The sequence below is a fragment of the Gekko japonicus genome, unplaced genomic scaffold (genome assembly GCF_001447785.1).
Source record: "Gekko japonicus isolate JY-2015 unplaced genomic scaffold, Gekko_japonicus_V1.1 scaffold368, whole genome shotgun sequence".
Taxonomy (NCBI): domain Eukaryota; kingdom Metazoa; phylum Chordata; class Lepidosauria; order Squamata; family Gekkonidae; genus Gekko; species Gekko japonicus.
This window is the reverse complement of record NW_015176462.1, coordinates 1,066,708-1,091,466: the sequence shown is the minus strand read 5'-3', so window position 1 is coordinate 1,091,466 and position 24,759 is coordinate 1,066,708. Positions and strand designations below refer to the sequence as shown.

The 24,759-nt window shown below is 42.2% G+C and overlaps 1 protein-coding gene across 1 annotated transcript in view; it reads right to left on the bottom strand.

Annotated features, from left to right (window-relative positions):
* Window positions 1-10,831: 10,831 nt before the first annotated feature.
* The window catches only part of DIO2 (deiodinase, iodothyronine, type II), a 17,129-nt gene continuing 3,201 nt past the window's right edge, over window positions 10,832-24,759 (bottom strand). Inside the window, exon 2 of the mRNA XM_015427027.1 lies at window positions 10,832-11,401. Within this exon, the coding sequence (XP_015282513.1) occupies window positions 10,832-11,401 (570 nt within the window). The remainder of the gene's footprint in view (window positions 11,402-24,759) is intronic.

Genomic DNA, 24,759 nt, shown 5'->3' with positions numbered 1-24,759 from the left:
TTCCAGTGTGCCTGTAGTTAAAGGGGCCTCTTTAAGTGCAGGGAGCCGGCGTTTCCGTGCACACGATCTCTGAGTGGAGATCAAGCGCATGGCCTGCAGCCACCCCTATCCCTCCTCTCTCTCAAGAGAGAAGGGAAGGGGTGGCGGTGGGTGTTGGGGCTTGGGGGCAGGGCTTCCTCCAGTGGCCAACTGGCCGGTGGCAGGTAGAAGCCCCAAAAAAGCAGGGGACCCCTGCCAAACCGGGGGGGGGGTTGGCAACCCTAATTAGGAACATTATAAAATCCTTATATTTGTAGGGAATAGAGGGAATAGAATCATTTTATTGTATGTGGCCATCAATGCTCCCAGAGTCTTGTGAACAAAAATTCTTACTTTGTGAGCTACTGGCATTAAAGTTGTGAACAAGCGATTTGGCTACTGCATAAATTAGTTTGCTCTGGAGCCATCCTTCCTAAACTAAGACCAAAATATGTGAGCCGGAGGCTAAAAAACTGTGAACTAGCTCACACTAACTCAGCTTAGAGGGAACACTGGTGGCCATATATTTGTAAATATCTGCACCTGCTTTGCAACACATGGATGGATTATGCAGATTATTTTCTTTATAAAGATCAGTGTGAACAAAGGGTCAGGCTGATACTTGGGGCTCATATTTGTTTAGTCAAGTACCCATCGCCACTAAAAATGTTCCAATATATTGAAATTGGCTGGGATTCATAAACATTCCCTGGAAGTGTCTGAACTAGTCTTGAAGAGACATTTCAAAACACATCTGGTCTGGACACAGCTAGAGAGGACTCTTCTGAGTCATTCTGCAACATGTGTTTGTTCAGGAGCAGAAACAGATTCAGGCTTTTACTAATGATTTTAAGAAAGCATCTTTTTCCTCTGATGTGGGTTCTATTTTTCAACTTGTTTATGGTTAATTAAGTGAGCAATGCAGAAAACAGTTATTCCTAATCCCAGTGATGGTCTTGCTGAAAGTAATTTTTCAATTAGGACAGTCTGAAGGATGCACTTAGTATTGTCCCTGGCTGTATGGATGCATTCTTAACTCTATGTCTTCTTGGTTCATTGTCTTCACCATATACAAACACGCTTCATGTGGCCCTTGGATCACTACTTTTAATTTCTGTCCCTTTGTCTTCAGGATGTGCTTTGCTATTCATGATGACTAAAGGCACCCTTCATATCCAAAGGCAGCAAACCTCTGAATACCAGTGCTGGGAGACAGCAGCAGGTGAAGGCCATGGAGAATTTAAGTTTTAGAATGTTGTTGTTCTTTGAAGAATTTTGTTGGGTGGTGGTGGTGGTTGTTTTGAGAATTTATCCTCTTGGGTTGACGAATCTGTAATAAGAAGTTGAAATGAAGGAATGAATCTTGTTGCCTTAAAATCTCCATTGTTGCACAGCTGAAATAAAGTAGTTAAGTAATATTGTGTCTGGTTCATTTCACATGAGATGTTGCTTTTTTATGCTAAGAATAAAAGAATAATTATGGGAGCTGAGAGGTTAACACTATGCCGTTTGTTGGTTCTCCAGGGCCACTGTGTGAAAGAAGACTAGACAGACCACTGGTCCTATCCAGGAATGCTCTTCTTATGACAGAAAACCTGTTCCATAAGAGAGGTTGCTGGTGAGTCAACGGAATGGCTTTTCTATTGTAAGAAGAATGTTACTGAATCAGACCAGACCTCCATCTCGTTTGGCAAGCTAAGACCAAACTGTGGTATCATTTTGAAGCTTCACAAACGCTGCTGTATAGGATGCTGAAATCTAATTCAGCCAGGGGAGTGAGCACAGGAGTGGACCTTGGGTCAGGAAGATACTCAGATGCTAACAAAAACCAGAAGTGAATCAATGTAATGTGTCCTTTTCTCTCATTAGCTCTGTATCAGGTTCCAGCCTATGGTTTATTACACAGATGACAATTGTGTGTCTCTTTGTATTGGCATACGTGTGAGAGAAATTTCATTACTCAAACTAAATGATCTATTACAACCCCAATGGTGCCTGAGGACCAAGTGTTCCAGGCTAACAGTAGGCATTCCCAGAATGTCTTGTGTTGCATTAGTCTCATTAAAACATATGTACGCCAGCGGGTTCATTAATGTGACTGGCAATTTAGAGGCAAGCAGACAAAATGTAGCGAGTCAATTAATGCGGTGAACCATACAGGAGATACTGACTTTAGCACAAATTGATCACTTGTCTGTGATCAAGGTCTTTAGCCCACAATTAGGCCTTTTGTTGAAATTTTATACTTGGGAAACAGTTTTATTATGCCTTAAGAATGTTTCTCTTTTGTGTTAAGAGAGACAGTGTGTATGTGGATGTTCCTGGATTCTATTCACTCCACTGAGCATTGTAAATATTACTGGGTCCTGTTGAATAGCAAGGAATATTTCCCCCCTATATTTAATATGAGTATTATTGCTGGTGGGGTATTTTTTAAGCCACCGGATGAGCAAGGTATGGAACTGCATGCAAGACTAATATTGCTTGTACAGTGTTGCAAACATGGCAATAGCATGAGGTGAACTGCTAATCATTACCGGCCCAGCAATAGTAATTTTATTTCAGCAATGGAAAAGTTACCCTTCAATGCAGTGCCCTGGTAGAAAGAGGAAGAGAGCTGTTCATGCCCTAAAACCAAGCACATGTCTGGCTTCCCACTATCCTCCGTGAACAAACCAGTCGTATATGAACAAAGAAAGCTGCCATCTACTTTGGTGTTGTGATACTCTGATATGTAGTGGCTATCCAGAACCTGAAGAGGAGAGACGTCTTTCCCAACCATTTCTATGTAAGGTCGTTTAACTGTGGATGGCAGAACACGAACCTGTGATATTCTGGATTCAAAGCCTGTGTTTTACCCCTGAGATGTGGCCCTTGGCACTATAGGTCACTGGAAAGTACGTCTTCCTGGGAGCAGTTTGCACTGAGATGTGGGAGAGGAATGCTTGCCGTGCATAAGGTGCAGATGTCGCTTTCAAGACCTTCATGTTCAGCTTCTGGCTGGCCACTGCTAGAAACAGAATGCTGAAACAGGTAGCTCCAACAAGTTGCTCTTTTCAGCAATATTTCTAGATGTAATTGTGAAAGAAGCACTGTCAAAATGATTATCATAGTTAAGGGGTGAGACAACTTTCTGAATGACCCACAAGGTTTTTCCTGACCCTTCCGGCCTTTGTCCCAAGAAGTGGCAGTGGTGAGCCCTCTTTTCCTCCTGTAAGTGAACAAAATTTAAGAAGCAGGGTGACTGGCCATTTAAATTGACTGATGGTGCTAGACTACTGTAGCACACTCTGTGGGGTGCTACTTATGAATGCAGCTTGGAAGCTTCAACTGGTGCAAAATACTGTGGCCCATCTGCTGCCTGGGACTAGCTGCTGTCTCAAAGTTACCCCAGTAATAAGACAATTGCATTGGCTAGCAATTGCTTTCATGATCAAGCACAGTACATAACTTTAAAACACTTTGCAAGCTGTAGCCCACCTATCTAAAGGACTGCCTCTCCCTGTATGAACCTAGGTGCCAGCTTTGGCTAGCCCCCAAATCCCACTTTTCTTTTCTTTTTCTTTTGTATTGTCTAATACTCTAAGCCAGGGGTGGCCAAACTGTGGCTCGGGAGCTGCGTGTGGCTCTTTCATACATATTGTGCGGCTCCCGGCAGGGTAGCTGGGGAAGTTAATATCATTAGCAAATAAATATCATCATCAATATCTGCTTTTACCACTTTTGTTATTATTTTTGACAGTCTAATTTTATGTTAATGGACAAAAAAAGGAATGCTTTCATAGTTATTTAATTGCAGGATGTTATGTTTCTTTAGTGAAACTTTCTTCAATGTGCTGTATGACTGTTACATTGCACATGATCAACTGCACAGTTCACCGTTGGCAGTAGTAGAATATGTACAGAGGGTGCCAGGCTTAATCACTGTCAGTAGTAGAACAAACCAGTCGTATATGAACAAAGAAAGCTGCCATCTACTTTGGTGTTGTGATACTCTGATATGTAGTGGCTATCCAGAACCTGAAGAGGAGAGGGTGCCAGGCTTAATCACTGTCACTCCAGCTATAGGATCAGGTAGCAAATGATGTGCAAGACCTCTGAAGAGCTGCTGCCAGTCAGTGTAGACAATACTGAGCTTGATAAGCCAAAAATCTCAAACAGTACAAGGACACTTCATGCATTCACCATAGCCATTAAACACATTCAGCCAAGATAAAGCAATTTTATCTCCCATTGACTTTAATGGGAGTATTGTGCTTGAATCTCTCCCAGAGTTTAAAAGTGTTTAACTTTGGTAGGACTGTGCCCACCTTGTTTTCTCTGTCATTTGTAGATGAGTAAATGCTCCCTGCCAACCAACCACTGGGGATCCAACCACTCCAAGGAACTGCTTTTCACCATTTCAAGAACTATAAGGTCTATAAGGCCATCTGTCACTCACAACAGTAAACACGGGCAAGGTCAGTTCTTTTTCTTCCATTTTTATTAAAATACAAGGGTGGGGCAAACAGTTCTATAAAGTACATGGTCCACACAGCACCAATAATGTAACTTTTTTTGCTGGTTGTTCTACAGAGTGTACTTGTGACATCTAAACAAAGATACATGCATACACACAAACAAGTGACTCCCTACCATATTTACCCAGGACTCATATTAATGGATTTCAAATGCGTTCCCATTTCTGAAGGTAGAAAGACAAAACAAGAGAAATGCCAGTGCGGAAGTATCTGAACACCAACTGAGTGGAATCACCCTTTTGTCAGCGATCTTCATGAAGACACCAGCATCTCTGCTTCATCCTCATCTCTCATCCTTGCAAACCAAGTCTTAGGTCCAGCCAAAGTTTGGTCAATATGAATCCTAAGCTCATACAGTGGGGAGCTAAATAAAACTGGCCAGTATTCCCTACCTGGTACATCTTTTATTGCTTTGGTTATATTACTGAATGCAGATTTTGAATAGCTAAATCCAACACCCAGCAGCACAGAAGGCCATGCACAAATACTGGTTAAGTTCATGAGCAGCTTTACAGATTATTCAAACTGGTTCCCTTCCAAATAAGTGATCCCACCATAAGCTTTCACACACAAGTACGGAATACTTTTTTTAAAAAGTAGCACTGAGCCCCATTCATTGCCTTGTGCCTGAAATCTGTACTGACACAAGCTCAAAACGGAAACAAGTTATTCCAATTACACAGTAGTGAGTGAAACCTATTTTTATACAGGTTTAGAAATCACTCAAAAATTAGTTTCCTGTGCTGTAGCTAGCTTAGTATTGATACTACATTATCTCTTATGTGTATTTGCTTTTTATAATACTTATCAATGGTAGCTACATAAGTTGGCTACAACCCAGCGCACCTTGTGGTAGATTTCAACATGTACTTTTCCCTGTAATTTTTCAGTTCAGTTTCTCATCCTTTGGGTGACATGTTAAGTTCTATCTACAAGTCAAGACAGCTGGTCCTTCTCAAAGGTAATTTGCCAGGGAATTACCTCCTGTTAGTAGGACAAAAATCGAAATGACACAGAGACCTTTTGATGGTTCTTTTTAACAAAGAAGCATAGCAACCAAATCCTAATATGGCAGATCCATCCAGTATCTTGCTTCCAAACAAGGTCAGTTCCATAATGTGCCTGAGCAATTAACACTAGAGCATGTACTAGTTTCAGAAACACTTTCTAGTCTGTATCCTGAAGCCTGGCTGTCTAATATTATCAAGCTCTACTACTCTAATTGTAGATGCTGCTGTTTTCAAGATATGGTCTAATGCTGCCAATATGTTTCTCATTAATAGCAAGGAGGTCACCCAAGAAATGTAAAGTCTTTTCTTGAAACAAAGAATTATGTGCTTTTGCAACATCAGATTCTGAAAGAACTGTAGTCCAACAGTTAAATATAACAAGTTAAAATTCCTCTTTCCAAATTAATTCTTCTTTTTAAAGAAAAAAATTATAACTCCCTCTGGCTTTTGGTCTGCTGTTTTCTCTTATACAATTTTTAAACAAAATGCATTCCTGTCATAATAATTCTGCAGGTTGATGGGCATAATTAAGAGTAGAAAGGGTCAGAGATCTGTGTTGTTGGGAGAGAAAGAAAGCCAATGGATTTTCAGTTGTCAGAAGCTGGTTTTCTAATCCTCGCACTGTGTGAAGAAAACACAGCTATGAATAACAAACATTTTGCACACAAAAAGGACAGCATAATAGAAATCCAAAAAGAAGAAAACAGCCATGCAAAATTGCTGCGACTTTAGATATGCAAATTGGTATTAGAGTTTAGTCACTCACAATCCCTCTTGTGAGTTTAAGGTATGTTCCAACAGTCACAGGGAATATGTTAGTTGGTTTTCTTTCCAAGACATACAAATGAGAAGGAAAGGGAAGTTTTGACAAAATTATTTTTGAAAAGTTTGAGAAATACACAGAGAAGGAATATAAAGGATAGCTTAAAAATGTAAATCAATTTGTGGCTCCATCCAGAATAGTCATTCTCTTTGTCTTCTTTGTTTCCATCCACAACATGAAAAGAAACCATTTACCAAAGAAACAGATACGGGATGAAAGTGATAAGAAATGTGAAGGGATTTAGGGAGAAAAAAATAAAACAAGATTGTGATTGTATGAAGTAAGAAAAATAAAAATTGCACTGAATGCCCCGTTTTCCTTAACAAGGCAAGAAAAGGGAGCATTCAGTGGGCAGATACGAAAACTAAATTTAAAGTGATCAAAGAAAATGATTCAGGGTGGTATGAATGAATCCAATGGACAGATATCAGACTGATCATATCCACAGGAATCTGTTGTAGCAAAAACAACTGACATAGTAATCCTATGTTTTTACAGTAGGGTTTGTTCCTTGGTAAATGAGAACAGGATTGCAGCCCAAGAGCCTAATGACCATTCATGGATAAAGACAACACTAATGGCCACTAGAGAAAGACAACACTTCTGTTAGTCTGTTCAAGTGCCTACAAGACTTGTGATTGCTTTTGATCACATCAAGTATTACATGTGGATTTGAAAAACTGACAAGGGCATTCTAGTTACCTCAGACAAGATGAACACACAAGGCTGCCTTATACTGAGGCAGGCCATTGGTCCACCTAGCTTAATTTGCCTTCTCTGACTTGTCTTTCATTTCACCTGCATCATCCTTGAACTGATCCTTTAACTGGGAACTTCTGCATGTGAAGCACGTGTTCTACCACTGAGCTATGGCTCAGAGAAAAGTAAACAAGGGTATGATCCCACCAAGATTAGCGCCACTGAGTTCAGTGTCAGAATAAAGCACATGAATGAAATGGAAGTAAGAGTTCAGTATTATTCCATCGTACCCTGAGCTTTTAAGGATCATCTTTGATTGTTTGGGTAAAAAACTTTCAGCTACTTATAAACTGTCTTGAAATCAACCATAAATGTTTAAAAAAAAAAAAAATCCTCAGTGTTCCATCTTGCAGGCTATCTGCAACAGGAAATTGGGTTCAGTGAATTAGATTTAACCCCCAAAACTCTCACCTAGAAGTAAGCCCCACTGAAATCAATGGGACATATGAGTAGCTAGCTATGGTTGGAAACTAGTTGTTATTTTGATCATTCTTTCAGAGCATTACAACCAGCATTCAAGAACAAATATGTATAAAAATCTAGAAAAGGAAACTTTTTAGAATTAAAGACTGCTAAGGAACCTGCACACTAGGAGATTATATATAAAGCATACCTCTGGAGGTATTTGCCAAGCAAAAGGTCTTGTGCCAGATGGCTATGATGAGAAAAGACCAGCATGTTACCTGTCCATAAATTTCTTGTAGCAAATATCTTCTTCACCCCGTGCTAAAGGGCCCATGGTCCCTGCCACTGTCCCTCTTTCCTCTCTTCACCTGTTCCTTATATCTGTATACAGAATCCTAGGCTGTAAGAAAACATGCCTTCTCTTCACTCTCTGGCTACCTGCTTTCTAAAGTTTATTTGCCCACAGCTTCTCTGACATACTTTACCAGTATTTGTGCGCCCATGTGCACTGTGTACATAGAAGGAAGGGAAGGAATGCAGGTGAATATCAGCAAAATAGCATTCATATTTTACTGTCAAGTTTGCATACCTGCAGTATGGAGAAACACGTTCTAAAGCATGTCTTTGTGCATTAGCCAAAACTAAGAGTAAAGCAACATTGTCAACTTTGGGTGGTGGTGGGGAGACTTTAACCATCACTGAATGCTCAGCACTGATTATATTGTTTGCTGTTTTGCAGTTTTGAAAGAACAATCAAGGAAAATAGGCTTGTATGCCATCTGCCTTCCTTCCTAATCTTCATGTTACACAAAAATAAAGAATACTTCAGTCCAAATTGACAATCCATGAGGATGTTTTCTTACTTAGTGCTCTTGCACACTTCTTGTTCATTTCACTGGAGCTTGTGCAAGAGTATGGTTGCCATCCTCCAGGTGGGGCCAGATCTCCTACTATTACAACTGCTCTCCAGACAATACAGACCAGTCCCTCTGGAGAAAATGGCTGCTTTGGAGGGTGGCATTGTACTCTGCAGAGGTCCCTCCCCTCCCCAAGCCCTGCTTTCCCCAGGCTTCAACCCCAAAATCTCCAAATAGTTCCTAGGGATGTCAGCCTCCAGATGGGACCTGGGGATATCCTGGGATTACAGATCATCTCCAAACTACAGAGATCAGTTCCCTGGGAGAAAATGGATGCTTTGGAGGATGGACTTTGTGGCACTGTACCCCACTGAGGTCCTTGTTCTCCCCAGGCTCCATCTGCAAATCTCCAGGAGTTACAACCTGGATCTGCAACTCTGCCCCCCTCCCCCACCAGTGCCCAAGTGAAACCTGGAATCCCTAAGATTTCCCAACCCAAAGCTGGCAGCCCTATGCAGAAGACTTCCCTGGTTGGACTGCACTCCAAATGTCACCAGTTTTCAAAACAACTTCACAGTATCCCACTCTCATAAAAATCCAGCCCATTCACAAAACTAGTTCTCCTCAACCACCTCTTAATGAGGAACAAGGGCAGCAGCTCTGCCACCAACAGGAATGTTTCATAGGACATGGAAGATAGGCAAAGGCCCTGGTCTGCCACAGCACTGCAGTTCAATAGCCCTGTGGCTGAAGTCTTTTTCATGCTGAACTAACCTCAACAAACTAGTATGATTAAAAACTAATTGCAGGCTTCTAGGAGCAAAGGGGGAAATAAATCGACACAAAACACATTTAACTAATGGACAATGTTTCAATACCAATGAGGTAAAGTGGTGTGTAACCCCCTCCCCCTCCCCTTTCTTTTCCCCTTACACAAAAATACACCTTTTGCATCATTGTTTCCAAATGCAATAAATTATTTTTTAAAAGATCTAAACACACAGTAACTCCTAGTTCTAACTGCATTGGGTTGTTGCTGTTTTCTTTAGAAAAGGAAGCAAGCACTCTGATAAATAAATTGTTTCAGTTCCATGCATTCAGGGCTAGCATTAACTGAGGTCAGCTCTAGTCTAGGACTTGTGTGACTGCCAGCACTTGCACTTGATACAACAGCGGTAAGTCTGAGCAGTCCCAGTGTCAGAAGTTTTGAAATAGGATCTTCTGCAACAGGCTCTTTCTTGCACATTTCCCCCTCTGTTCTATCTTTATTCTGCTGTACGTATCTTCCTATTGCTCCCCCTAAGGACTGCAGCATGGACAATGGTTCTTCTATTCAACATAGAGAGTATCTTGTGGTACATGCAGTGTCTTCTCACCCAGTTTATATCTGTTATTCTCTACATGAAATTGTCTCCATGCAGGAAAAATATTGTGTGGCTTTAAAGACATGTTCCCATGGCTCTTACTTGTGGGTTCAGAAGCACTGTTTTAGGGTATCTTTCCCCTGAGACAACACATCCAAGACTCATTTGCCGATGCAGGGCCACACGCTTTGATAGGCATAGGGGTTGTCTGAATCAGTCTAATGAACAATGGGCTCTTCTGCCACCATAGTATAAGGAAACTAGTTTGCAGGGTATGACCTGAGATCCAAAAATAGCTTGAGTCATTCCCACACTGGCAACTACTGTAAAATCTTTAATATTCCATTAGAGCCTGAAACCACAGTTAAACGGCTCAAACGTGACTATATAACCTGAAATCTTAGAACCCTTTATTCCATCATCTGGCATCAATTAGTCTGCTCTAGATTTTAAAGGTTACAGGATTGTAGCTAGACTATACTGCAAAGAAAGTTTTCCAGTTGTGAACACATGTTTCTAGTTGCAATGAAAAAGAGGACAACTGACCAACTAGTCAGTTTGTAGTGGATACTGAAATATGTATCATCTATAACATCGTACCTCTCTATCACAAAAAGTTCTGTTTTTATGACAACTGCATATCTCAAATACCGGTGGATAAAGAGATACCCCTTGGTCTTGGGTCATGGATGAGCCTCCAAAATGAACTGGAGAGGGGGGCTTTGTTTTTGTTTTTTGGAAGCAGTGCTTTCCTGCATCAAATACAACAGTCACCTACTCAAAGCACAGAAATATCATCTCAACCATCTAGCAGCCTTAAAGGTAAAAAAAATTCTCAACTCCCTGTTGGGCAGGCAAAGGGAATTCAGTTCTCAAGCACATTATGGATTTTTTTTTTGTCTAGTGTGTTCATTTGACCTTGTCATTAAACCTTCTTCTCTGCCACAAGCCAAAAGGAGCCTATTCAAAACAGGATCAGTTTCTTTCCCTTCAGCATCACTCTAGAGGGGCAGTACTATCAACCTAGGCTCTTCTGTAAGTTTGAATTTCACTTCTTCCTGAAGTTGTCTGAAGTTCATCTCGTCTTAAAGTTCTGCTCCAACCAAAGTCGAACTTCTTGGAGATTGTAGAAAAAGGGACCCTTGCCCCCCAGGTAGGCAATTTTTTGTCTTTGTACTATGCACACACGCTCAAAGGAGACACCATAGGCCACATTGGCATTATTGTCCATGCAGTCTGCCACGATCTGGCACTGAGGTGGCAAAGAAAAACGCTTCAGGAGCTGGTGAGCAGCTGCACATCTGTCTTCTTGGTTCCTGTGTTTCTTTACATCAAAGGAGGACGAGACACCAGGAGCAGCCCAGCCATCTGATGGGTGAGCCTCATCAATGTAGACTAACAGAAAGTCAGCCACACTGGAGAACTCTTCCACCAGCTTGCCGAAGGCCGACAGCTGGTTTGTGAAGGGGGGTCAGGTGGCTGAGCCAAAGTTGACTACTAATGGACGCTCCGAAGAGGCAAAGTCTAGAAGGTGACATTCAGTTCCATACTTCCCACTGGAGCTTTTCCATCTGGTGGTGCTCTCATCAGTGCCATTAGCAATGTGAATCACATTGGAGTTAGGAGCTTCTCCACCAAGTTTCACCTAAAACAAAGACATGATAAGTTATAGTGATCCACTGCCACTTGTCTTTCAGGTTTGCTTTAAAAAAGCAATTAACAGTGAACCGCTCAAACAACAATTCTTTGTTTAACATCCTGTTTATAGGTGGCAATATCTGGCTAAATTCAGATGGTTCAAAACCATACTTTGTGATTATATGAATGAATCTGGGGGAAATCTCAGGTTCACATGCCCCTTCCTCTAATTACATGGAGCCATCTACTTAGACATTTCCTGCTTTGCGGCAAACTGTAGCTAACTGTTACATCAAAAATGGCAAACGACTCCTAGCTTGGAATCCCAGATTGATGGAAAACCACAGTTTGCTGACTGAAACGTAACATCATACTATAGACATGAACATAGAAATCTCTAAATATCTGCCTGGTGTGTAAGAAGAAAAGGAGGAGGGACCACATGATCTGGAGAATCCCTCAGGCTCAATCTTATATCCACAAACTATTTCCAAAAACAATATTATTTTCTCTATGGCTGTTGTAAATTAACAGTTTCATAGCATGAGACCCACTAGACAATAAAGTTCACAATAATTTTTCAAAACAAACAAAAACCACAGGTGGGCCCTGACCTGGATAAACCAGGCAAGCCCGATCTCATCAGATCTTGGAAGCTAAGCACGGTCAACTCTGGCAAGTACTTGGATGGGAGACCTCCTTGAATTACCTGAGGCAGGAGGCAGGGGCAGACTTTATTCAGCCACATCCCTGAATATCCTCCAGGGCCCCAGTAGGGATTAGTCACTGGAGGTTGCCATGAGTTCTAGGTGCACAAACAGTCAGTCACCAGAGGTCGCCATGACTTCCAGGTACACACACACACACAAATACATACATACCGAAAAAACCCAAAAAAAACATAGGTGGGTACTGTTGGAGTAAGTGACTCAGCATATCTGGAGATTGGGGGGGGGCGCTATCTCCTTGAATGGGATGCCTCTCTTTGTCTTAACCTGGGAGCTGCCCTCTGACCCCTGCTCTCTGTCTTGCTTTGTCCTCTCACTTTCTTTACGTGGCCTTCCATGGAGACACACATCTCTGCAGGTTTCTCCTGTAGATACAATGCCCTCATACTCCCATACCCATGATGCTGGACAAGCTGGCCATTTGTGGTAGGGATAGTACTTTTTAGATAGGCTTCTTTCTCTTCTTTTGAATGCAAACTGAATGTGACCTGGATTCACTTGAATAAAAGTTTAGCTTTTTTTGCCTTATACTTCTTGGGAGATTTATTTACTGCCCTCAGTATGACTCTTCTATGACTGGATAAAACTCTGCTATATTAACCAAATATCCCAATAGGTAGCCCTGCTAATCCACTGCAGCCAAAACAACAAAGAGTTTTATGGTACCACAAATACTAACACATTTACTGTTGTGTATGATACAAGCTTTCATGAGCCACAACTCATATCCTTAGACTCATGAAGTATTATACTGAGTGGGAAGAAGTAGATAGAACCAAAGATAAAATCAGAAAACTGGGGGTGGGAGCAATGCTCCCTCTAAGCCATGGAGTCTTGTGAGCAAAAATTCTACTTTGTGAGTTACTGGCATTAAAGTTGTGAGCATTAAATAAATCAGTTTGCTCTGGGGCCATCTTTCGTGAGCTAAGACAAAAATGTGTGAGCCAGAGGCTAAAAAACTGTGGGCTAGCTCACACTAACTCTGCTTAGAGGGAACACTGGGGGGGAGTGGGGAGAAAACTCACTAACCTATGTGGCAACCATCCTTAAAATCCCGTCCAGGGCTCTGAACCAATCCTTGTGATTCAGGCCTCATGCAAATTCAAGCAATTGTCAGCCAATCAGAGCCCATGGAATTTCACTGTATGGGAGAGGGTGAGCCAGCATCAGTTTAAGATGGGTGAAGAAATCTTTTTTCAAAACTTTTGGATAGGAATTTTGTGGCTCTGGAAAGAAGCCAGTGTAGCCAGGCTTGTATTTGGCATTTTAGTTTGGGTTTGAGGGTCGGCTTAGGGAAGAAATCAGGGTATATAAACCTCAGGGGTTATTTACTTTATTTGAGTGCCAGCTTTACTTTATATATCTAAGTTATATCCACGCATCATGTCTTCCTGATTAAATACTTTATTTTCTGTGGAATACACTTTTGTTGTTCATCTCCACCTGTGTCTTATCTGTCAAGGGGTCTCTATTTACTTCAAAGATAAGTACTTACAATGGGTTATGTTTATTCTCGAAGTTTCATGTTTGTATTACATTTGTCTTGCAATGTGTTTTTTTTCTTTTTTCATTGTTGTCCCATAATGTCTTTTCGTAACAAAAATTATTAAAAATAAATAAATAAAAGCACTCATCAAAGGGGAAAAAAGAAAAAAAAAGATAAGTACAGCCTTAGCCTAGCAGGTTTCCATATAAGAGACCTTTAGGAAGCATACACCTTACATGCTACCAATCTTTATTTTAAAGGTTGTGTGCCCCCTTTTTTATTTGAATGTGAGTGGTTGGGGTATAAAGAATCTACAGGAGAGGCCAGAGTTTGTGTGTGTGGGGGGCTAGATATTCTTCAGTCTAGAAGGCAGTTTCCTCAGAGCTTCCTCCCCACCCCTAGCTGCCACACCACATATTTAACCACATATTGCAGAACAGATATGAAAATACTGACTACTGAAAAGAATAAATGATCCCATGACAGCAGGTATAAACTGTACCCAATTGTTGATGAAAGGGCAAAATATGATGAATATAATATAAATATATAAATATAACGTAAATTAGGTACATATGTTTCTATATTTTCAATAATTCTAAGATCCAGATCCTCAAAGGTATGGATTCTTTCAATAAATAGCAGGAGAATATTCACAATCCAGTCTAGTGAGTTTAGGAAATAACAAAAAATGAAAATATTTTATCACAGGTCAAAATTAGGATGTATTATTCATGTGGCCCAGACATGACAATGGATGACTAAGGATGTGCTTGCATAAACGCATAACTGGAAATGCCGGTCCCTTTGATTATATGACTATCCTATGCATTTTTTCAAGACCCACGCAGTATCATCATGTGATTTCGTCTACTATTCATGACAACATGAAACAGAGAGATTCTCAAACAGAATTTCTGAAGAGTGAGAAAAATACATCTATACCACCAGCTTCTGGTGTGTAAGGGATGCGTGTAAAAAGGAAGGGATGAATTGGTTCAGAAGATGACTAAAATTGGCCTGAATCTAGTTGCCCGTCAGTGCTCCCTATTTTCTCTCTTCAGGCTCTTTTCATGAAAGGAAGTTGGATTCAAGTATGGGGATAACACTGAAAAACTGGAACATCTGGTCTCCCATCCAACACATACAGGATGCACTTTTTATAGGCTACAAAATGGTCATGTGACTAACCTCATTGTTTGCTTTATCCAGTGGGTGAAAAGGAAAGCAACATGCGTGTAACTGTGTCATCCATTTGAACCTTCCACTACATATTACATAATGTCCTTCCAAGGATGAATCAATCCTTAAAATCTAGGGTGGGGGAGAACCTGTTTCTCTTGATAATTGTCATCATTTGGCCATTCATGCACTAAAGCCCCTTGAGCTCAAGCATTGGTTTAATTATGCTCCTACAATGGAAGGGTGTTCTCTATGCCTGTCTTCTAAATGCAGTACCTTACAAACCAGGGGGAGACAATCAACTTTTGGGGGAAAACAATAGCTAGTTTCACGTCATCACATCTCTGGAAAGTAATCAAGCCATCCTCTGGTGTGACTGGCGTCACTGCATTTCCCACAGCAACAAAGGAAACCTCATGGCCACAGGTTACCTATCGTGTTAATTTTTTGCTCCTAGCAGTCCAAACAAACACAAGGAGATTTCGTCCTTAATGAGATAGGCTTGCCAAACAGACATTCACAAGGCCTCCTCTGCTCTTGCAGTTGGAGTAATTAGGTCGGTGCCTTGTTCAATGCTAGCATTAGCCACTCCAGAAAACCAACCCTGCCCAGTAGTTAATGCCCCAGCACAACCAGCAGCATCTCCTGCTAATTGGTCTTGATGAAGCTCTAACATTCCCAAAGAGCCTCTTTATTCCAGCAGGCTCTGGAATGGGCCTGACATCCTCACTGATCGTTTGCTTTGTGGGGCTTTTTTGTTTCTCTGCTGTTACTCTTCATTATTGAAAAGGAGGCGGAATTAGCTCTTGGAAAGATACCCACAACACACCACAATGAAATGTCATCCAAAAAAATAAAAATTATTGCTCTGCCAAACCTCTTTTGAAATTACAGACAAAGGCAGGCAAGAGAGCTGCTCTGAGAAACAAACCCAGAGAATTTCCCTCACACGCAATAACTCCAGCTCCAGCACAATCATGGACTTTTGTGCTAACCAGTCAGCTAGCTACCCAGTATGCTTTCCATGGCAGCTGACACAGAAACTGGGCTAGGGCTTTATATTCCTTCCACAAATTCATAGGGGAGCATGTTACAGCTAAAGCAAACAAGATTCTTTTGGCACTGTAAGACTCCAGTGTGAAATTGCTGAATTAAATTGTGTCAATAAGTTTAATTGTATCTACCAATGTTTAAATACAGACAACTCATGTCTCGCCCACAACAGGTATTACATTCACTTAACTGGGAAGACTGTGTTATTGCTGACAGTTGTGAATGGTCACTGTACTTACCTTGTACAGAGTTTTGGATTAAAATGTCAGACTTAGATCCTGCATTTCTGAGCATTTTAATCTGATATATCTAGTATTTTATAAAATTCTACCCCTTCCTCTAAAGAACTCAGGATGGCTTACAGCATTTTTCCTTCCCACTTTTATCCTCAAAACAACCCTATAATGGCTGCGGGCACACGGGCAGGAAAATGCGGGGGGGGGAGCGTGGCTGTTTGCCCTGGGGCTAAAAACCGTGCGGCTGTTTGCCCCGGGGCTAAAAACCGTGCGGTTGCATGAACAGACCTACCGTGGGGGTCCCGTGGAGGCCCTGTGGTAGGGGGGAGGTGATGATCACTCTACAGTCCTGTGGCACGGCAAAGAAATGGGGCGCAGGACAAACGGGGTTGGGGTTTTTTTTAACTCAAATGTGCGCATGCTCCCTTGGGTGCTTGTGCGCATCCGTGGAGACTTTGAAAAAAAAAAAACCTTTTTGCGAGGGGACATGGGCGGGTGCCGGAACTACCACCGGAAATGCAATCAGACGCCCACCCTTGCCCCGCGGTTTCGAGGCACTAGTTTTTTACCACGCATCTTCCGCGGGAAGCCTCGGGTTCGCCACGGGAGCTCGACGCTTCCCAGATGTGGTGGTGCGATCGCGCCTGGAAAATCCGCCTATCTTCCATCCCTCTAGCGTGCCTAATGCTCCATGTGACCGCAGCCATAGTTGGTTAGGCTAAGAGAAAGTAATTGGCCCAAGGTCACCAGCAGGCTTCGTGGAGTTTGAATTTGGGTCTCCCAGATGTTACTCCACCACGCTGACTCTTTTAACACTTAAAGAACTCCCATACGAACCTACTTGACCATTATGGTCAGCTTTGGAGGTCCTGCTTCAGTTGCTTCTACCATCTGGTTTTAGATAGATGCGGGTGACCAGTGAATGGGCTTTCTCAGTCATGGTACTGAATTTGTAGAAGTATGGATTAAAGTACTGGGGGCTGGAGCACCTTTCCAATGCGGAAAGGCTGGAGAGTCTGGGACGTTGCAGTCTAGAAAGAAGATGGCTAAGTGGAGACATAATAGAAATTTATAAAATTATGCATGGGATGAATAAAGTGGATAGAGGGTGTTTTTTCTCCCTCTGCCATAATACTAGAAATAGGGGGCACCCAATAAAATTGATAGCAAATAGGTTCAGAACAGACAAAAGGAAATACTTCATTACTAAATGAGTAAATAAACTGTGGAATTCACTGCCAGGGAGGTAGTGATGGCCACAAGCATAGATCACTCTACTAGGGGATTAGGCAGATTCATGGAGGAGAGGTCCATCAATGTCCTACTAGCCATGGTGACTAAAGGGAGCCTCTGTATCCAGAGGCAGAAAATCTCTGAATATCAGTGCTGGGAGGGAGCAATGTGGAGGGCATCTGCCTCTATGAAATATAGAAATGAACAATGAGAGCCAGTGTGGTGTAGTGGTTAAGAGCAGTGGACTCTAATCTGGAGAATGGGGTTTGATTCCCCACTCCTCCACATGAAGCCAGCTGGGTGACCTTGGGTCAGTCACAGTTCTCTCAGAACTCTCTGAGCCCCACCTACTTCTCAGGGTGTCTGTTGTGGGGAGTGGAAGGGAAGGTGATTGTAAGCTGTTCCAAGACTCCTTCGGTTGTGAAGAGCAGGGTATAAAACCAACTCTACTTCTTCTTTTTTGCCCTGTTTGCTCTCCGGGGCAACTGGTTGGCTGTGGTGTAAAATAGGATGCTGGACAAGATGGACCACTGGCCTGATCCAGCAGGCTTTTCTTGTGTTCTTATTCCCTTCATGGGGAAATTTGACTACCCCTGTCTATCACTGTCTTCCACCACCAAGTGACAACTTTTCTGCTTTGTTCGGCAACCCCTCTATGGACCTTGTTGACCCTTCTGCCTGTTATGTGTTCCTATTGGTTTCTGTTTCGATTGTTTTATTGTTTTACAATGTGTGTGTGTGTTTAAATGCTTGGCTGATCTTCAATTGTAATAAATGTTGATGGTAATGTTTTGATGGTTTACAACCTTGGGGACCCTGACTTGGATGGAAAGGCAGCATGAAAATGTTTTAAAATAGAATAATATTTACATTTTTTCTTCTATGTGTGTGTGTGTGTGTGTGTGTGTATTCATTTCATGTATCTGATAAGGATAAGGATTCATTTCATGTATCTGATAAGATGAGCTATAGCCCATGAGAGTTTCTGCTACACTAAACCTGTTCTTTAAACTGCCGCAAACATCCTTTTTTGCTTGTATTCCTTCTAGTATCCACAGAGAAATTTAGGACATCTCTCGTCTCAACTTCTTTGAGTAGTCTCATCTACTGAATTTAAAGTAACTATTGAAGTCTCTCTGTCTCTGGTATAACAGAAGAAATCGATCAGAGAAAATTATTAACAATAGATTCAGGATAAACAAAAGGAAGCATTTCTTCATGCAGTATTTAATTAATCTATGAATTCATTGCTACAGCATGAGGCAATACTCAGATGGCATGGAATGAACTCAGGTCTAGCAAAGGGCATAAAATTAAAGTGATGCCTTATCAGTATATTAGCAACTGCCTTAGGGATACTGGTGTTGGAGGAGAGTTTTACAAATACCGGGTACTGTCAAAAACACAAATAAGTGGGTTCTACATCAAATCAAGTTTGAAGTCTCCGTAGAAGTTCAAATGACTAAACTGGGGCTATTGTATTTTGGTCATATTATGAGAAGAAAAGAGTCACTGGAAAAGACAATCATGCTAGGAAAAGTTGAAGGCAGTAGGAAAAGAGGAAGACCCAACATGAGGCGGACTTAATTAAGAAAACCATGGCCCTCAGTATTCATGACCTGAGCAAGGCTGTTAATGATAGGAGATCCTGGAGGTCATTCATTCATAGTATTGCCATTAGTTGGAAGTGACTTGACAGCACTCAACACAGAGAGACAGGGATACTTGATGGCTTTCAACACCTTATCCTGCTTGTGAACATCTCAGGTATTGGGCATCAGGCTTTCTGCTACGAGAGGGAAGACAGAGAGCTGGTGGACATGGGTACTGGAGACATTTGCTCTGATCCAACCAATCCAGTCTCATGTTCATACATTCTCTTTTTTGTGTTTGCAGAGGAAAAAAGGTTGCATTTAGTTCACTGCCCAAATTCTTCCTTTACAGGAATCTCCCTTTAAAGCTGCATTCAGTGGCAACAGCATGATTAGTTTTGTTTTTACATGCAAGCTAAAAAATGAGGTGGTTGAGGGAGGGGGAAAAAGAGTCCCATTCATAAACCACCAACTAGAAATAGAACTCACCACTGTGCTAACATTGCCCATCAAACGTCCATGAACAAAGCATCACAGCATTTACACTTTCTTCCTCCTTACTCTTTGGGGATAAAATCATAACTCTTTTTTCAGATTCTGATGTTTGTAAGCCCCATCATTAGAGACTTTTGAGCTGTGTGGCAGATTGTGTCAACTCCCTACAGAAAATAGATGTTGCCAGATAATTAGCAGGCTGTGGCACTGGCCATTTAAAACAGAGACACGTTGTGTTAGAGCTATGTAAAGAATCCCTTTGAGCTCTTAAACACTTTGGAAGGCCTTTGCTTTGATTTTGTTCCATTCACTGACGTGCAGCCCCTCAGAAGCCTTTCTCAGTGCTTCCTCCCAGTTTTCATCAGTCATTGGCAGGAGGATAATTAATAGCTACACATGGTCCGGATAACGCAGAGGGGAGGCGTGGCTATTTGCACCATCACAGTTTGATCCATGGTTATGCGTTCAGAAACAACGGCGGCTTCCTCCTTTGGCCCCCGTGGCAAACAGGATGACGGGGGAGAAAGCTGCGGGCCGGTGCGATCACACCGGGGGAATCCGCATGCAGCCCGTGGCAAACCATTTGCCAGTAGGTCATCCCAGGTACTTTTTTTAATGCACATCTTTGACAGGATGCCACGGGTTCGCCAAGGGAGCGCTACGCCTCCCAGATGTTCCGGTGTGATGACACCAGAAAACTCCGCAAGAGAATCATGCCTTCAGGGCGGCAAATGCTCCGTGTGACCGGAGCCTTTGTTTTTCCTCTGGAATCCAACATTTTGTAAAGCTGCTCAGAGGCTACATAAATTGTATATGAAAAGCCACACCCATGAGGTGCAACTGGAGGCCTTGAAGCCAAACCTCCCATTCTTCCTCCACACACTGGGGTGCTACTTGCTTACCAGCCACCACCCTTCCTCTTCACCCTTCTCTTCCTCTGCTGCTGTACTCCACCCTCTGGCCCTCACCTCCCAGAGGTCAGAATCATTTGCTTTTGATGAGAGAAGGAAAGAGGGAAAACTGTAGATGTGTGGGGCAGTGATCCCTCACCTCAATTCATAATTGTCTCAGAATCTACCAGATTTCTTGGAGAACTCACAGGGAAAAACAGAGTAAAGCTCACCCTCTGGGAGTTCACTCCCAGCTCACAATATTGGCTATCATTATTATCAATTTGAACTGCCCCCTCAAAATGGTATCTTTGTAGCCACATCCCACACACTGGTCACACAGATTGGTAATCATAAAAGCGACAAAACTCTATGTCGTCTCTTAACTGCATTCTGGCCATAAATATATGAAGCTGCCTCCAGTCATTGCTCCATATAGTTTAGTATGGTCTACTTTGCTTGGTACCAACTCTCCATAGACTTGGCAAGGGAAAGGTTTTCCCCCAATATCTGCAACCTGAGATTCTTTAAACAAAGATTGGGTCTTCCACACAAAAAAGTAACATTGAGCCATGACCTCTTTGTCAGTCAACTTGCCTACAGTCTTTGACAGAAAATGATTTTTGCTGATAATTTGCAGGAGTTAGAGGTTGGTAGATCTGTGAAAAAGAAACACAGGCTGGGATCAAGAGACTGTAGAGCAGAAGGAGGAAGAGATAGCTGCATGTATATTAGCAGTGATGGGTGAAATGAGAAAATTGCATGGAGGCTGCTCCTGAGGGTGAAAGAAAGGCCAGGTTTAAAATTAGCCAGGTGGTAAGATCTATTCCTGTAAGCTGTGACTAGCCTTATAATAATATGATTTCTCAGCCACTATGTTATTTGACCATCCATTACACACTAACCACATGTAGTTTGTCTTCTAAACCTTGCTAGTTTCAACAGGAAGAACAAAATTTGATTGGAACAGCTTTCAGTCAATCCCAGAACACTATTGACCTAAATCTGCATGACAGGCAGCTTCTCAGAAGAAGCAGGCCTTTTTGAGTAGGCCTAGATCAGAAGAAAATAAGATTGGGCATTGCAAAGATCAGCTCAGGAAAGATTGTACATTTGTTAGGGACAACATTAAAGATGCTCAGGAGATGGTTGTGGAAGTTCTTGGGTAACTTGCATGATATCCTTTCCTTTCAACCTCAGCACAAGAAAGAGTACATTCCCAGCACATGTTATCAAGTTCAGCCTCCCAAAATGACATAGGAAACAATTTGTGGTATGCTTTATAAAAACAGTTTGTAGATGTTTGTGCATTAACATTCTACTGAGATTAATTCACTCCACTCTAGATGGTACCTAAGTGCAACCCTAGGAACAACTTACTTACTATTTCTTAATAAAAAAAATTAGAAAGGTCTATTTTGGATCTAGAACTACTGGGGGAAAATTAAATAGAGTTTTATTTCAAAAGATACTCTCACTGCTGTGAAATACAAAGAAAGGCACTTCCTTGAACTCCAGGCCAAAGCAAACAAAGATGATGAAAGCAGAAGGGCTCAGGCAAAGAGGGCTTGTTGGACTGCCCTAAAAGCCTGCCAAAATAGTTTGCTCTCCCACTGGCGTGTCAAACAGACAAAAAGTCAGAAAGAAGCCCAGCTATTATTCCTTACTTTGCCGTGCTTGACTTTGTAAATATTGCCTCTGAAGCGACACTGTGCAACACTATCTCATGTTAGCAGTCATCATATCAGGATGCCATTCTGGGAAGTATTGTAAGTGCTTCCCTCTAGGGCCAAGTGAGTCTAAGTAGTGAGGAGTAATAGCCAAGTGTTGTTCCTGTTCTCTGACTTGGATGCTGACATGACTTTTTTTTTTTACCAGATCATAGACACAACCTCCCTTTCAACCCCAGCCCCCCTGAGTCTTACTCACACTTATCTATATGGTTGTTCCTGTCATTTTGAAGCACTAACATTCTCTAGCTTGGATCCTCAGATGCTGTTTTGCCACTCTTAACAGCAGTTTCTCAGTCAGAATGGTATTTCCATTTGCAGTTAAGTGAAGGGTGATCTTTTTTTGCCAGCTCTCCTCCTTCTCGGAAATTTCTATTTTGCCCACTACAGTGTTCCTTTATGGGGGTGCACTGAGCCCCAGCATCACAATTTGGGGAAGCACAGAAGATTTCAGTAGTAGGAGGTACAGGAAAGTTGCCTTCTTCCAGGGTGACTTGGATTGTACTGCTTACAAACTGAGCTCTTCCATGCTATTAGCAAAAATGTACCTCAGTATACTGATGGCCCTCATGCATCACCAAGAACATATTCACACTGAGGAAGGGAATTGTGCACCCAAGGCTCATCTAACACTAGAAATGGGTTACCAATTTAGGTTACAGAAATTCCTCGGGGGGGGGGGGAGCTCTGCAAGGAAGTGATGCCATATTGCCCATCTTCTGAAGCTGCCATTTTTCTCCAGGGGAATTGACCTGTGTGGTCTGGAGATGAGTCATAATTCCAGGAGAACTCCAACCCCCACCTGAAGGTTGGTAACCCAAGCAGAGACCCTGATTTGTAAAACACTGACTTGTAAAGTGGGTCCCATCAATATTCAATTACTAGTATTCATAGCTTCAGTAAAAAGTGTCTTTATTGCTTCCAACTGGGAGAGAACTCTTACAGATGAGGAACACTAAGGCCCCAGTCACACGGGCCAGAAAACGCGGGGGGGAGGCGTGGCTCTTTGCGCCATTGCAATCTGATGCACAATTAGGCGATCAGACTTGACGGCGGCACACCGGGGCTTCCACTGTCAGCGCGTGCAGCAAAGAGGACGCCGGCGCGATCACACCACAGGAGTCCGGAGGCAGCCCGTAACAAACCATTTGCTGGTAGGTCAATCCGGGTAGCTTTTAACTACGCGGCTTCAGTGGCTTGCCACAGGTTGGCCACGGGAGTGCTACGCCTCCCAGATCGTGCCTGGAAAATCCGCCAGAGTACCGTGCCTTCAGTGGGGCAAATGCTCCGTGTGACCGGGCCTAAGTAGGGTTGCCAGGTCTCCCAGAAAACCCTTTTGTGGCCTGCCAGCGACTGAAGCACCAGCAGAAGGAAACTTATGAAAAAATAGGGCTGCACACCAACATCGTGACAGCGCTCTGATGTCAGTTTCACTGAAAACCAGAAATGATGTGATGATGTTGGGGGGCACTCTAGGATTTGTAAAAACTTTATGGAAAAGCTGCTAGAGATGGAATTAGCTTGAGAGTATATGTGTTAAACTGGTCCATTGAAGTGGCCTCCACTAAGTTTCTCATACAGCTAACTCTAAAAAGATTTTTCCCCTCCTGCCAAATTTATCTTCAAATATTAAGCTGTTATATCAGAAATTCACTGATTGGATATGTCCACTACTTAGTCTTGGGCCACAGCATACTCCAAACTCCCTGCAACCTTTTATATGTGTATGAAAAAAATCATATAGATACCGCTGTTCAGACCCTCATCCCACCTTGGCCTTATTCTAGAAACTACCGGCTGCAATGGAGACAGTAATATTTGGGGATTCAAATAACTCCCATACTGATCTGAAGATCAACATACCCCAGTGGAAAGAAAGAAAATCTATCATATCCTGCATGAACCTTTGGGATCCCTATACCAAAGAGGCCCACCTCTTAAGGATCTGCATATGAAGATACTGAGGTGAACAGGCAGGGTTTTTGGCATTCCAGCAAATACACAGCACTTGCTTTGGAAGTGACACAAACCTTGGATATTAATAATGCTCCACTTCTACTGGAATGCATCATTAGACCTCTTGATTTTGTTGTTTGCTTTGACCTTTCTGTATTTTATAAAATCAGTCTCACCATAGCACCAAGCATAAGCTGGTACCAGAAAACAAATTTTTCAAAGAGCCCCAGTGGAACACTGTCTGCATTACTATAAAAATACTGTATGTGTATAAAAATGTGTGTACATGTCACTGTATATAGATCAAACCTGGGAGGCCTGCCTGCCACAAAGTCTATATTGACACTCATCTGGATGACCTATATAATTTAGGAATATCGTAGACATCCTGCACATACACAATCAGGGGTTTTCATAGCCTTGTTTTCTCAACAGTCACATCACTCTCTAAATATGTGATGGAATACAGCTGCCTTTTTCATCCTGATGGCACCCAGTGACATTACTGAACTTCTCTGGAGCAAGAGCGCCAGGTACCTTCAAAACAAGCCCTCTCTTTGAACTATTCCCCTATAATATAAAGATGCCTAGTCTTAAACATTATCACCATTAACCCTCATTGGGATAATTAGCCTTGTTACAAAGAACTTCTCTTTGTAACAGAGGGTGTGCTTGTCTCCTTGGGGGATTGCTATCCCAGTGATATGGAGGGAACAGCACAGCAACAATCCACACAGAGAATCTGGCAGGGGTTCAAATCAAAAAGCAAAGTTCAGCAGTAATG